At 49.8% G+C, this 15,858-nt stretch overlaps 3 protein-coding genes across 3 annotated transcripts; 2 read left to right on the forward strand and 1 right to left on the reverse strand.

The window, feature by feature from the left end:
- Window positions 1-1,327: 1,327 nt before the first annotated feature.
- J7337_010588 (uncharacterized protein) lies at window positions 1,328-2,119 on the reverse strand (the record flags this gene model as incomplete). The annotated part of the gene is made up of 1 exon (XM_044828163.1): window positions 1,328-2,119. One exon carries the CDS (start codon window positions 2,117-2,119, stop codon window positions 1,328-1,330), a length of 792 nt encoding a protein of 263 aa, XP_044676717.1.
- A 4,769-nt stretch (window positions 2,120-6,888) lies between these two features.
- On the forward strand, window positions 6,889-7,785 carry J7337_010589 (uncharacterized protein; the record flags this gene model as incomplete). Its single annotated transcript, XM_044828164.1, has 1 exon — window positions 6,889-7,785. The coding sequence occupies one exon, from the start codon at window positions 6,889-6,891 to the stop codon at window positions 7,783-7,785; it is 897 nt and encodes a 298-aa protein (XP_044676718.1).
- A 6,219-nt stretch (window positions 7,786-14,004) lies between these two features.
- Window positions 14,005-15,858, forward strand: J7337_010590 (uncharacterized protein; the record flags this gene model as incomplete). Its single annotated transcript, XM_044828165.1, has 1 exon — window positions 14,005-15,858. One exon carries the CDS (start codon window positions 14,005-14,007, stop codon window positions 15,856-15,858), a length of 1,854 nt encoding a protein of 617 aa, XP_044676719.1.

Raw genomic sequence — 15,858 nt, forward strand, 5'->3', positions numbered from 1 at the left:
AGCTTTCATAGACAGTTGTTGTCCCAAGAACCTGGTCTAGATGTTGGCTTAGTCAACTCCAAGATTGTCTAAGTTGCTACTTTCTATCCCTTAAACTGAAGGGCCAAGCTATACGAGCCCGAAAGCCGTGGATAACTTTGCCGTCCATGAATAGCCCTCTATTTTCTCGCTAAACAGGCCTTGGGTTGCTTACCCTGTAACAAGTGCAATTAGAGCAAAAATTGCATCGATAACGCATAGATGAGTTTATATTGATATTGAATTTTACATTCGTAGCATGTTAATATGTCACTGAGCTTATGCGAGGCACGATAACGAATAATCTACATATTTGTGTGGTAAGATGGTTACGTTGTTTGAAGCGACATGAACAATTTCGCAAAGAGGAATGAATCTCGGGATGGCCGCATGCCTGTCCAGGATCACATCAGTATTATCTTATCTGTATTACCTACCCGAGACCCAAGCTGTGTCTAAACCGGCTCGTTATCTGAATCCCGGATAAGTAACGTGAGTAGTCTGCTATATTTAGACTGATCTGAGGAGTAGAGATCTCATCACTAAAGAGAGCATTGTCTACTCACTTGCAGCGAGCAATTCTCAAGAAACCCTTTGTTCTTATGTGTTGTGCTTGACTACCTAGGTATCAAAACATCTTTTTGAGAATAGTGTCTTAGAAGGTCAGCCCCAGATGCTTCGACCTCTTTGTAATCACCAGCGTGTCTCAAAGGAAGACAAAGGAAATTCTTCCTATGGGTTTATGATTTGACTTTATGCGCTACTGGCCGTCTTTCTTCTTCTGTCTGGCATACTATTTATTTAGTGTTGCACCTTGTGACTCTTCCAGAGGCTATGTCCTTTCTTCCAAGGCAACACAATCGACAGTCAAGTCACGAGACCGGCACGTTTACTGTTGATCACCAGTCTTTGTCTCACAAGATCGGATGCATGTATCACGAGTCATTGTAGCATCAAAGAAACCCTGAGGAAAATCATTTGTTCAAACTAATGCCAATTTATCGCAAAATCCCCCAAATCCAAATAGGTATCGAAAGCGGATTGCTCCTGAAGAAATGTAACTATGGTATGCGAAATTCCAGCCAGCTATGTGTTCCAGCTTCAATCTTCCTCCAATGAATGCACCCGATAAATGCAAGCCAGACAAATAGGTATCCTCCTTGGACCAGCCATTACTCTTGATCCGCCACTCCCTCCATGCTAGTCAACGCCGCCTATGCAGATGCAACCTCCTGTGATGCTATAAGAAACCAATACGAAAGAGATGCAGACCTGAACGCCAAGTTATGCAATATCGATCCATCCCCCCTTAGACTTCCTGAGCAGGCAAGACGAAGCGAACCTTCTTGTTCGACTTGGCCTTCTTCCCCTTGCGCCTCTTACTCTCAGCCTCATCATCGCTGGTGTCACTCTGGGCACCAACACTGCTTCCAACCTCACTCATCATCTCCTCCTCGGTCTCCTCCTCAATGGACCACACATCAGGGCTTGGCTCCCGCCATAGTTGTCCTGGGCGGCGTGTTGCTGAGTGTCCTCGGGAACTGGCTCCATGGCGTCCACGGCCCCTGGATCGGCCACGTAGCTTTGGGCTGCTTGAGAGGGCAGTAGGTGAGAGGAGAGAGTTGTTGGTCGACTGGTTGAAAGCAGGGCTCTTGGGTCGAACAGGTGGTCGGCTGTTGGCAAAGAGGTCCCTAAGAGAGAGGAGTCCTCCGTGCTTACTGGGTGAGAAGCTGACATAGTCCTCATCATCGTCGTCATAATCATCCTCATTGTTGGACTCTGAGATCTCAGAGCTGGTGCCCGGTGACATGGGACGTAGACCAGGCTTGCGTAGTCCATCGAGTGTTGATGGACTTACACTGCGGACAAAGGGTCGAGGAGAACTGGCATCCTCAATACCCGCATCAAAATCTAGCAAGACGTCGTCCATATCATCGCCGTCAAGAAGAGGCGCTGGTGTAAGAAAGTAGGTCAGAGGATCATCATCGATATCATCAAGAGATGGAAGTGGCCGGTTCTTGGTAGAAAGGGTAGGCTTGAGGCGCATCTGGGTAGGTGGCCAAGAGTCTCGACGAGACCGCATCTCAGACTCGGTCGGCATAGTGGAGATTCGTAAGAATGAATTTCGAGTGAAGTAAAGTAAAGTCGATCTGATCAAAGGGTGTACTGAGGCCTGCGAGGTATATATGTGTGCAGGGACCTCTTTGTAAGTGTAGTGGGTGGGTGCTAGAATGCTTCACCGCGATTTGGTGTTAAAAACAGGTATGAACCAGGCGAAACAAAGACCGGTTATCTTAAGGCTGGGAAGTGGATGCCCTGACGTCTTTTCCATGTAAGACCCTTTGGAGTCACTCACCGCAGCCAGAAGAGTTTCTTTGTGCTTTGTGTGAGAGGACTGAACAGAACACGAAGAAGGCCGACGGTATAGGACTCAGAGAGGCAATATAATGACCGGGCGAGCACGCCTCACCTATATACCAGTCAGTCAGCCAGATAAACAAGCCTCCCCAGAAGCTCACATTCCAATCCATAGTCTACTGCACATACACTATCTGAGACACAGGCATCAGCCGTGCGGTACCTTTCAAGGCATCGAAATAAGGCCAAGGAAGAAAGGGCTGCAAGAACCCACACCCAAAACAGGGCTGTATCTCCAAAAGCGGTCCATGTCCCAGTCATATCATGGAATTCTTGTAAGCCCCGAGTGCCTTGTGAGTGGTAGGCAGAGGACTCCGAGCACTATGGGTGGTCATCGGCCTCCAATAGGCGGGGTTGCCTATCATCGCACGTGAAGCTATTCAGCCAAGATGAATACGAACCTGTAGAGTCTCGCGCGCACGACGCCACGCGGCCCGTCGATAGGATAATCGGGAGGCGCCGGGTCTGAAAATGGAAGTCATGGGTTGAGGTAGGCGGGTTGATAATCAAGAGAAACGAGCTGAGAGAAGTTGGTGGCTGACGGTAAATCAGCTCTTTGGGCTACAATATTGGATGCCACGGGCTCGAGTTGGTAGTGATAAACAGGTTCAAATGCACATAGGGTCCACGGTCTAGCGCTGCAGCCGCCAGTAAAAACCACAAAAGCGCAGCCAACTCGATCTGCCGTGATCGACAGAAACAAAAAAAGATGGTGAGATGCCTCCATAGTCGGCCTGAATTATGGCATCTCATTCGCTCACATGAACATGGAGGTTGGCTTGGGCATGGACATTTGCGATGGCATTTCCTTGACAAACTCGGTCGCGGGGCCGGTGACACTCTCCGGTGAATGCTATATCAAGTGAGACATGGTCGACACCACCAACAAGGCCATTTCATCTCATCTGACTGTGCCTTCACGTCTCTCAGCTCCACCGGCCTTACCGGACTATGGCGAGGGAGTCATGCTGAACTCCCCAGGAACTAACAATGATTCAAATTCACGATCGGGCATTTCCTGCAAGATCGATCGCACTGAGGCCATCCGGACCTGTCTGTTGTGCATGGTGCCTTGCAGCTTGGATAGCGTATCCGCAAAGACTCCATATTTAGGCCATCATGCTTGAGTCGGGTGTCAAGCACGCGGGGCTTTCTACTGTTCTACTGCCAACTTTTCTTTTCCATGGGCTTGCAGGGCAATCAAGTCGAAAGCTGGGCGTTGTGAACTGGAGGGTCGCAAGTCTGAGCCACGAGGTGGTTCGGCCAAGGACGGGGTTGAGTAATACGCGGTTGTGAGGTAAGAATGATGAGTCAAAAACGAAGGCCGCCTCTATTGATTCAAGTTATCAATAATTACAGCCACAAGTTGCGGGCATTCCCCCCATGTTGATGTTGAACCCTTGCGACGATCATCAACGATTACGTGGATTATACGCAAGTCCGGAGATGCCATGAGTGAGAAAAGGGTGTGGTAAACGGCCGCTTGTCCTGTGTAGGCTGCCTCGAAAAGAAAAGATGGATTTCTAATTGTCCCATCAGCAAAAGTCCAGCCAGCCTCTCTAGCCTTTTTCTACTCCGTAGCCTCCCCCAGATTCTCCAATGTCCAATCCTGCTTTGATCCAACCTGGTGGTCCTCCCCGGTCTTATGATCACCTCACCCATGGCCCCGCCAGCCACCAACACGCCTAGGCCCGCCTTTTTTATTCACTTCCAAGTTGAGAGACACGCGGCAATAAGAGGTTATCTCCCACTGTTCTCCTCGAAACATTACAAAGTTTGGCCGTCATTATCGCGTAAATGCTTCAATTTTGAGACCACATGGTATCAAGCCATGAATCATCACTTAAAGTTCAGCCGTGTTGTCTGTTCTCGTTAGACCTCGATTCAAGTGGGCATGTGCCGTTCCGAACGGCGCCGATGCGTCCCGTAGCTAATTCAAGATATGTTCGCAAGTAAACTTTGACTAAAAGCAATAGTTGAAACGCCCATCCACCGAAGAATACCGGCCACGGGCCGCATTTATGGGTCTAGACCCGGAAACCCTCTGGGTTATGATCCACTATTTCTCGGAGGCCACACTTAATCTCAGCCGCAGTAGACTTCTCAGGGTCTATCAACTATGACTGGATACCGTCTGAGCCATGTCCTAAGCGAAGATAAGCTTGCAGGTCCTTGTGGTGACGCAGCTGACTCTGACGGTAATTCACCTGTTATAGCGACATGTCGGTCGATGTGCAAGTAAAGGCTTCCGACTATAGATCATTTCCATAGCAATTCTGCCTCTCAATGATGCATAAAGCAAGTCTTATCTCGAAACCAGAGATATCGTAGTCGAAGCATAAGTTTACAAGCAGTAGGCTACCTTGGGCTAATGTTTATGACATTTGCTTGTCAAAGTTCTTTTGCGCTTTAACTGATAAAACGACTCAATTGACAGCTCTTTTGTGATGGTGGGAGACAAACCTCCGGTGACTCTGGCTCCGACGATTCCTAAATGAGCCACTCGCTACCGCTTTAGTGATTGATCTCAACTCAATGTTGCTTGTATACGGGAATGGCGTACAGCTAGGCTACTTTGTATGGATTGTGACTGAAAGTATATCGAAAGACCTGCCCTATCGCCCCTATCGCATAAGCCCCAACGCCTTGAGCTTCAGTCCTGCCTGCCAAGGCTAAAACAAAGCATAGACACTACTATATTGCCCGTAGTGCAGTTGATTTGGTGTAGTAGCTCGATATATCACGGATATTTACTTCTGCAAACGCCTAAACACCAGTGACGCAGCATCGTGAGTGGAATATCTCACCATTGTATGGAAGAGCCATCCATAACTGCCATCCTTAAGCTGCTCCAGGTAAAGAGACGGAACAATGTGACTTATCTTTGATTGCACTTTGTATCAACGGAATCAACAGCCAAGTGAGCTTTGTATGTGACACTAAGGATCCCTGAGTGCTTGCCCATGGAAAGATGGCATTTCGCCGTGCCAAGACGGAGCAAACTAAGGATTAACGGTTGATCATCGTCAGAAAATCTGTATGCTGCCTTTCCAGGTATGCATGAATTAGTTCAACCTAGCATCCACTTCAATCTTAACCATGTGTCGTGAGGCTTTGAACTATTGAACAACAGCTATTTGACATGTCAGGTTATTCGAATTATAGGATGATGGGGCATGGCATCACTAATATCCAAAGATTGAAGAATGTCACACTTTCTACAAGTCAGTAATTACTGTGAGAAACGCCACATGAATCAAGTTTAGATATATTTACTTATCTCCTACCAGTACTGTGAGCTACGTAGAGCATGAGTAAGATTAAGTGTCATGTCGAAAGCGTTCTCGCAAAGTGTATAATTTACAATAAACGAAAGACCATATGTGCTGAATATATGGCCATCTAGCGACCCTAGCAGTATAATGAATTATTAAGGTGCTATTGCGGAGTTCCGGTGCCATGATCGCGATAACGTCCAAGCCCATGAGGGTTGGTATAGGGTGGCGATCTTCAAAACGACGGCAGGTCATCGAACTTGAGTAATTATGGCAAGTCCCATGTAATAGTTATAGACAGATTTGCATGCCTTTCAAGAGAACACCGTTCAACAGGTATTGCATTTCCATCAAAGCGGTCGATTCTGAAATTGTCATTCATGTATGAATACGTGTTGTATCCAACTTTGCGCTGCGCATCATACAACACTGGACAAGAGAAGAGTTTCACCCCATAGACTAACAATGGACAAGAATGAGCCATCAAAGAGGCCACAGCACTGAATGTTATAGGCGCCTTTGATGAGATAGGCATGTCTGATAGCAAATCATAAGACACAATAAACATGATAGTGATAGTACTCATGATCCGTTTTGACAAGGCTACCTAGCCTTACGAGAGAACTTCTTTCCCTGACATAAATTAATTCTTTAACAAGAAGACTAGTTGGTAAGATATGATCAGAAAATTTAAGAATTACTGGGCAAGCCCTTGGAGTGCAGTCCTCCCATCTTCATTAGCAAGTCCCATTTAGCCACGCAAAAGAGAGGTATTGGCTGTTGCAAGGACGCAAATCGAAGAATAACTACGCGGGACTTGATTTAAAAAACACAAGGCCAGAGTATGGTCATGATTGATAAAATCAACGCACCAAGCTTAATATCAGAGACAGAAGAGTTGGTGGCTGTGGGTAGGTGGACCCCTGTGGCATCGAATCTGGGGTAAACAGACGCCATGCCTATCGCAGCATGTATCCCCACGTGATGACCTCATTGGATTGGTGACTGATCCACTCAGGCCCGACTTACGACGCTCATGGTAAACATTCAGTATCGCGACAACTTCGTCTTTGCCCTTGCCAAGCCTAAAACTCCTAGTTATTACCTATCTTTATTCCATTCTAGACCGAGCATCACTTCCTAACAAGTCTCCAATATCATCACTGTAAATCCCACAATGACTCAACTCGACATCCCCTCGACCGCATCTCTGAGAATGGAAGTCCTCAACAAGCACCAGAGAATGCCTCTGCGGATCCTCACCTTCAACGTTCGCTACGCAACGAACAATCGTGAACACAATGAGAAACCATGGGATGTGCGCCGGCCTAAGCTCATCAATCAATTGAACTTCGTTACCGCCGGCCATGAAAGCCCCTTCATTTGCCTCCAGGAATGTCTCAACCACCAGGTCAACGAGATCCAAGAGGATCTGGGCTCTGATTGGAAACATGTTGGCCGTGGACGCGGAGAGAAACCCGAGGACGGGGAGTTTTCTCCGATTTTCTATCGCAATGATGTATGGAAGAACGTACGCAAGGAGGTCCGATGGCTGAGCAAGACACCCGAGCAGCCCTCTCGCGGTTGGGATGCAGTCCTGAACCGAATCGTCACAATGGGAGAATTCGAACACCGAGTCACAGGTACCCGTGTCGTAGTATTCAGCACGCATTTCGACCACATCGGTGTCAAGGCCCGTCAGCACAGTGCCGAGCTCCTAATCAAGTTCGCCAAAGAATGGGGTCAAGCAGGCGACAAGAAGGCGTCAGCCGTCCTCATCGGCGGCGACTTCAACAGCGAGCCCGAGGATGGCGCGTACAAGACAATCACGGCGTCTGGGTCAGGCATCTCTGACGTGTCGGACCTGGTGCCCAAGCATAAACACTACGGCAACGAAACGACGTACACGAGCTTCGGGGAGGGGTGGGAACCCTCGCGTATCGACTTCCTGTTCATCCAGGAGCCGAGAACAGCTCATGTCAAGACCTTTGGGGTTCTGGCGAATGGGTTTGATGATGGCGTTCGTGTTTCTGATCACCGACCTGTCGTGTCAGACTTGGACATTGTGGTTTGATCGGGCACAGAGTGGTACTGTGCCCAACGTGAGTGCAGTCTGTGATAAGTTGACATATGCTTCTTCAGACAATTACAGAGTGCCAATAGCTAAATACCTCAATTATGGTGGATGTATGTTTGATGAGGATGCCGTGGCGCTGGCTTCACTGCATATATGACAACAAGACAGCAGAGACATTTGCTGGACACCGTTGTCGTGGCCTCCGGAATACTCATACACCAAGAGTTGTCCCACGTTATAGTTTGATATTTGACAGACACTTGAAACATATCTGATTACTGGTAGTCGGATGAACAGCCCTCGACTGCTATCTTTGCACATCAATTCTCTAGCGGCTATACAAGTCCGTTAACAGCCACCGTGAGCATGTAACTCGCTCTCAATGTATGACGAGATTGAGCACCACCTTTTGGATCCCACGCCATCGATCGTAGAGTCACTGCATCGACTACAGCTGATACGATTGGGTAGCTACCCGTTCTCGCATCCATCCTTTCAACCGCAGTGCCATGCAAGCTAGCAGAACGGGAAACATGCATAACCATAGATATCACGGTGTTGATCATAACCAAGAACAGGTAGCAACTCGGCGAGTAATACGCATCTCGCTATCGCAGACTTACATCTTCTTGGCCGAGCATCGAAACTGACCTATCAAGGACAAAACAACGTAACCGTGGCTGGCTGCCTGGGCGAGACACCATGCCAATGAGGCATGTCCGAGATGGGAATCTTCGCAGGATGAGGCTCTGCTCGGCAAAAATGAATATGGTCCCCATGTTTGGATGCATTGAGGGGCAAAACCCAAAAAGCGGTGTGTGGAAGATGGTGGAGGAGAAGAGGGGTTTGGGGCGCTCTCCAACTTCACGCTGTGGTGGTTCGCAGCGCCGACGGTTGAGTTTGGGGACACGATAGATACCGTCGTTCTCTGAGTGTGCTAAACTTGACCACAAGTCGAAAACAGTAGATTTGACAAAGGAGCGGTCGCCTCCACTGATCTTCAAGCGGTGCTATGCAACATGGGATTTCATGCAGCGATATGCAACCACAAGGAGCTATTGTTGTCTCAAGTGTATTCTTGAAGATATTCCAGGCGAGCCGTTATACGCGGCCCCAGGAATAAGATACTAGGAAGACCTGGCCGCGGTCTAGCACCGGATGCTTGTACCATTGATGGTTGCAATTATGCTTGTCATCCATAAGAACAGACTAATATAGTTGTACTACCCACTGTAGTTCAGAACTAGTTTGACTCGTGAGAGAAGGGAGAACTGGCAGTCATCGGAGTACGAGATTGATTGAGATTCACGATATGTTGCTTGTCAAGTTGTTTCAACTTGATCTGTACAGAACTGCCTCAACTGGCCACTGGGAGCCGCATTCATACACGCATATTCTGATGGTAACCACACATGATTAGACACAACCTCAGTGAATGGCCGGAATAGTGAACTAATCATGCCGGCTGACGGCCCTGTAGAGCTGCGTCAATGCCTTGGATGCACGTCTAGCCTATCCCCACACAATCTGAAAGCCAAGGCAAGCCATCCGAGGGAACCCTGGCTGAAAGGTGTCCCCGTCTGGCTTAGCGAGCAGCAGCTTCGAACCCGGCAATTCACAAACTGGAGATGCTCAATCATCTTCGTGCCTGTCAAGATAGAGCGACGGCAACACAGCAGCGAGCTTGTAACAGTCCCAGAGATCTTGGGAAACACAGACTGTCAGCGTGGCATGTATAAGCAGACACGAAGCCAATCAACAACCTCGAGTTGACCGAATATTGCATGGAGGTCTTAAATCCGAGACATTGACATGAGAAGTTGGTGGGCGAATGTGCAAAGCAAAGGGTAAACATGAGGTTAGAGGGTGCAAGGTGATGGCCGTGCAGGGGCGTGGATAGGGACGACAGATGTCGATTATTGGACGGGTAGATCGAATAAGAGTTAGCAGCGTGTCCCCTCTCGATTGCGACTCATCGAGGTCAGCTGATAAAGATGTCACCGACTCAGTACAGTATCAAAATCACTCAATGTCAGTTGTCTGAGAGCGCTGCTGCTTGGTAATCTGGCACAGCAAAAACGGCGACGGAGTCACAATTGTATGGATGTGTTGTTGTTCTCGAAGCCGCCGTCCGAATCTAGGTTCGAGTATGAAACAAAAACAACTCACATGACATGTTTTGAAGCGATCCTGTGCTGGTTGTTCGTCGGTGGTAGGACGGAGCTGGGCGCGGAAGGACAAGGAGGTGAAGCCGGAGAGAGTGGAGTCGCTCGCCCCGGGGCGGCTCGGACGCTGACCCACCAATTCCAAGCCGGGCAGGAAGTTGTGTTGGACACGTATACATGCCGTGACGAGTCGTGCGACACGATGCTTGAACGGAGGCTGGGCCGGATCGCAAGGAATCAACAGGGCAGCATCGCCGAGCGCGGGACCAACCGCCCGAACTTGGTCATGGAGAGGTTCCGTGGCCGTTGTATATGGCCGCTGGAGGTCGGGCACCAGGCCCGTGCAAGCATCAAGCATGGATGGTCATTGCGGCAAAGCTATCTACCTATAATACACCTGTCAAATATGTAGAAACGTCAGCGCCGCAAGCGCGATGAAACAAGTGACAGCACACTTGAGCAATTTCATTCTTTGCCTTTTGAGGAGGAATCGCAGAGAAATGAAAAGAGGCACTATCACAAGTAAACGAAACACATTCTTGCTCCTGCTATGAGTCAACTTTACAATAACCTCAAAACTTAGACGGCCAAGCCCGGAGCCTCAACTCAATCGCGATAACCAGTCACAAGTCCCAGACATGGTGGCGGACAGCTTGTCACGACCAGGTTTAAGCAGCAGTGCTTCGATATCCCACGTGTACCCCGCGCTGCACTCACGTCTGGCATTAACTTGGTGTAGATCGGGTTTATTGTTGGTACCCGAGCAAGGGAATTAAGCCAGCTTGGGCAAAGGTCTACGCCCAGTTAGGCACGAAGGTGAAGAAGGCCCCGGGGGCGGGCTAAACACGGCACTTTGGTGGAGGCGTAGATCAACGGCGACCATGAGAAGTCGTGATGGCGTTTTACGCCCCTCTTGAGGATAATCGGGCATCTCTCAACTCTGTACGGTAGTACGAGGTTCAATAATCATGATTGATTTCTCAGAGGCACAGCCGTTTGGCGAGTTCGGCATGGCTATCCTACTCTGTGTATCTATCTTGTCCTACCTCGTCAAGCCCTTGTGCCATGTGTACACAAGCCCGATCTGCCTAGAAGAGCGGTTGGGATTCGGGCCTGTCACTTACCTGTCACCTATCGGGAATGATCCATCTAACGGCGAACAACCCTGTTATGTTTCTTGTTGTTTCCTCGAGATCCTGGACGGAGCAAAGTCTGTAGCCAGCCGCTTACAGTGCTGAGTGCAGTATTCGAAGCAGTTCTGTTCTCTGGTACGAAACCACAATTCCTCAAGGGTGAGCCACACTCCTTCTTTTCTTCATCTGGGAGGGGTGTGCCATCAGCCTCGTTCAGGTGTGCAATGCGGGTTTTGACACCGGATATCGCTGGTGACTGGCAGACAGCGAAGGCGAGGAAGATTCGAAAAGAATCGTTGGACCAAAGGCTCTGAACAAGATCCACAGTTGGGCCTGACTGCTTGGGACTGGCGCCAGTCATTCAAAGGTATTCCCTGTAAGATAACACCCAGACCCGCCCGAAAGTCTCTCAACAATCCCTCAAATGCGGGCTTTCAGGGCACCATCTGGGGTCGCGTCGACAGATCAGATCCATTCTCGGCGCAGAGGGCTGGGTCGGGTTGCTGGGTCGCTAGGATTCGGGACTGGAAAGCGTCTAAGTTAAGGTAGTTAGCGGGCAGCTTTTATCGACAGCGAGCCAGTGATTAACCGCCTCACTTGCGGAGGATGAATGAATGAATATATGTATGTGTATATGGCTTAGCGACTGTTTGCTGGTGTTTTGCATCGCGAATGTTTCACAATCTGGAACAACTCACATGACAATTCAATGAATTGCCAGGGTCCATGTGTAATCATGACATAGATTGGTCTGAATTGATGGCTGAAGTCGGTGAAAATGAGCCAGATCTTGGGGTTTGGTGGCTAGGTAGGTAGTTACCTCTAGCCATCATCGATAATGCGCTTCTAGTTTCGATATCGTGACCATATCAACGGCTAAGAGTAGTCGACGAGACTAGAAAGAAGAGATTTTCCATCTAAAAGACCATATCGACCGACAATCGTTTCGGCCGTTGAATCAATACAGGCATACCCCAGCATGGTTTTGAAAGTGACTCGAAGCTTAGTGAAAACTCCATCATCCAGCTCGCTTGCTTGTTGGTGGTCGTGAGCGGGATGGCTCCATAATCCATTCCATTCAGCACCACGTCCATCAAAGCACAACACAGCAAGAGTGAGGACCCTGGTTTGAGTACAGTAGCCACCCCCACCTCTTCAATTTCTGGCATGACTGTTGTCTATGGTATTTTGAGTTTACAATATTCAGAAGGGAATGGTAGACGGGAATTTTGGAGTGAGGAAGAGAAGAGAATCTGGGGCAACTACCTTACCTACTAATGTTGCTTACCCAGGTAGGTAGCTGAGCAGGAGAAAATGCCAACTGCCAACGCATTGAGTGAGGCGGGCCGGAGCGAGAGACCCTCACCTCACCTCAAGGCTCCCCTGCCACCCTCTGAAGTGTCCATCTGACGAATACGATACAGCGCACTCAGGAGTCATTGAATGAGTCGGGAAGTAAGAGGCGGGAAGCATGAACGAACGGACGGATGACTATGTATGTTTGTGGCTGCTGTGTTAATAATAGTGCACGTAGTGATCCGTTGCTGGATGAACGAGGATAGGTAGATCGAGTCTGGTGTCTGTCTGTCTGTCTCACTGGCTGACTTTTTTTCTGGTGCTGATGAATCAAGATACTGGTATTTTGGGCAAACCGAACGAGTAAAAACAGACGGCAACCAATCTCTATCTGCGTCTCGTTCTGCTTTTGTGTCAGTGCCTTCGTCATTGCTCTCAGCGACTTGACGTGGTTGATTTGATTTGATTTGACTGACTGACTGACTGACTGACTGCAGTGTGCAGTTCCATTGCTGTGCTGGCTCCAGCGTTGAGTCGCTTGATTGATCGTCCATCGTCCCGTGGTGTAGAGCCACCCCCTCCTTTTGACGAGATTCTCCCTTGCTTCCTCTAGAGTCGCACCTTGAGGTGAGTTTACTTACACGCCCATCCACACTCTCTCAATCTTTCTCATTTCCCTCCTCCTGGTCTGTCAATTGTGAAGAGTTTTCTATCACTTCAAGCTCGAGGTGTCGAGCCTTCTGTGGCAGAACCTAATTCTCGTTGCTCACATGACTAATTGTTGGGCTCAAATCAAATAGCCTCTCATCCATGGCTGGCTCAATCTACCAAAACATCAACAGCCACAACGGCCCTGGGTGGTAATAGTGCTGCATTACCACTAAAACTACCGGTAACAGATGGATCTGAATACCTACCTGCACCCCCCCACACTCTGACTGAGTGAGTCTGAGGTGCTTCAGAAAATGCCCCCCCCCCCCCCCCCCCCAGGCCCTGAAATTACTACCACCTGGGCACTTTTATTAAAAACAGACCATCCCGTCCATCCATGCCCATCGCTTCTCCCCCCTCCTCCCCTCCTTCTTGCCTTGTCTTTCTCCCACGACAGTTTGATATACATTGTCTTTTTAAAACAAACATATTTCTTCGATTCCTCGCTCTGCTTTCGCGTCCGATCGAGCATTATATTCAACTCGATCAACATTATAGCATCAGCATCTACCAAGCATCCAACATTACATATCCGTCGCTACTAGCGTCTCCATCGAAAAGCGCCCTGGTTTATGCCACTATCGTCACCGCCTTCTGTATCCAACTCGACAGCGACATTTTACTCACGACTTTTTTCGGCTGCAGCTGTCCTGGTCAACGAATTCCACTTCCTTCACATGTCGCTTGTAAGGTTTCACGAAAGGGGACGTTAAAGCATTGCGTTCGCGATCGTAGATACCGTCACCACCAACGCCACGGCGCTCTCACCGCCTGGAGTTGCGATCTCATCCACCAACTGTGCCGTCCCACCTAGTGCGGTCCCTGTTCGATCCCGTCGAACCCCCTCATCGAATTGACTCTTTTTTGGAGCCGAATTCGCTCTCAAGTTTCTCCGATATTCTAACTACACTATGTCCAACCACGTCTGCTACGTCGAGGATGCCGAGGAGGATTCCGGCAGCTCTGTCCTCGAGGGCATCCAATCCACCCGTCGCTATGCTGTCTCTGAAGCTCCCGGTCCCGCCAGTCCACCCAAGGAACGCCCCAACACAGGAAAGTCTCGAGGTGAGACCAGGAGATATTCCAGCCGGCGACACGTTTCTCCTCCCAGCGAAGGCCTCTCTGATGAAGAGCCCCCTCGTAGGGAAGAGCGCCCTCGCCGAGACTATGAACGTGAAGCTCGTGAACAGCGCGATAAAGATCGACGTCGTAAAGAGCGCAAGCAGAAAGAAGCTGCTGAGCAGCAACAACGGAGGGTCCGAGCCGAAGCCAAACCACCCAAGGAACGTGAGCCCAAGCCTGTGAGAAGACCTCGCCCAACATCACTCACTCATACCAAGACTGAGCCTGTTGTTCAACAATATCGCCGAGGTCGTGTTGAGGATCCCTCCTGTTACGGTGTCCAACAGCCTGCCGTTTCTGGCATGCGCCCCCGTGCTCAGACTCGGCCTCATAGCTATTACCCCGGACAAACCGCTCCTCCAATTTCCAATGCTGGCTGGCACCATGCACAAGCTTCTCAACCTTCTTTCCCAGTCGGATCATTCCCGCCACCACCTTACTTCCCTGGAGGACAGTCTCCCTCAGTGGTCGGCGTTCCGCCTTCGCCTGGCCCAGGTGCTGGAACACCTGGGTTCTTTGATATGCCTTCGCAGCAAGCCAGCGCCCACCTCAGAAACCGTTTTGAACGGCCAGCTTCATCCATGGGTTTCCGTCAACAGCAGCCTTCGCCATCAAACATTGGGTATCCTCAGGATGACTTTGAGGAGGAGGAGCAGCCTGATCCCCGTCTAATTAGACGCGCCTCTCGCTCTAAGAGGCCTCAACAGAATGACGAGGATCGCCGGCGTATGCCTCCTCCTGACAGCATCCCACGACCCAAGTCTGCAATGCCTCCTCCAACCACACCATTCCGCCCCCCTCCTCAGTCATTGACAAGGCAAAAGACAAGGACTCCCTCGCGGCCGCCTCCTTCGGGTCGTAGCCGTGTTGGGTTTGTTGACCAAGGCTATGATGATGAAGACTACAATGACAGTCCTGGTCTGTTTGCGGACTCTCCTGAAGCCAATTTCGACCGCCGTACAGCTTTGGCCCGTACTCGACGCGGTTCTGTCGCCTATGAGCATCATGGTGCTGATCTTGTACCTGCTCGTACTCGACGAGGCTCCGTTGCGTATGAACAGCGTGGGATTGACATTGTGCCCGCCCGGACTCGACGAGATTCCTACTACGAAGATCGCTCACTTGGTGGTGGAGGTGTCAGTTTGGATGAGGATAAATACCTGGACGCCATGCGATACCAGGACGACATCAATGGCGGTCCCGCCATGCCATTGACTGCTGAAACCCTACGCAAAGCTAGCAACCCTCGGCTTGGTGGCGGGAGCAGTCGAAGCAGCGGCAGCCATGATGATAGCGAGTATAAGCGAAGCAACACCACTGGTCTCACCCGCTCTTCTTCAAGCGACACTGATAATGTCACAATCAAAGTGTCAGGCTCGGCTGTCGTGCGAGTTTCGGGTGCTGAGATTGAGTGCGGCGATGGAGGTGAGATCACATTTTCAAGACCTACCGGCAGCTCTAGAGTTGGCAGCGACCGCGCTAGCAGCTACTACCAGCTTGAAGATGTCCGCAGTCGGGTTGAACAGAAGGCTCTCCCTTACCGACCACACACTCCCAGTCGTTCTGACTCGCATCATCGTGGATATTCCGGAAACCATGCACCATATGATCCGTCCTTTGCCATGGACGACTACATTTACTGA

This window comes from Fusarium musae, chromosome 8, assembly GCF_019915245.1.
Source record: "Fusarium musae strain F31 chromosome 8, whole genome shotgun sequence".
NCBI lineage: Eukaryota > Fungi > Ascomycota > Sordariomycetes > Hypocreales > Nectriaceae > Fusarium > Fusarium musae.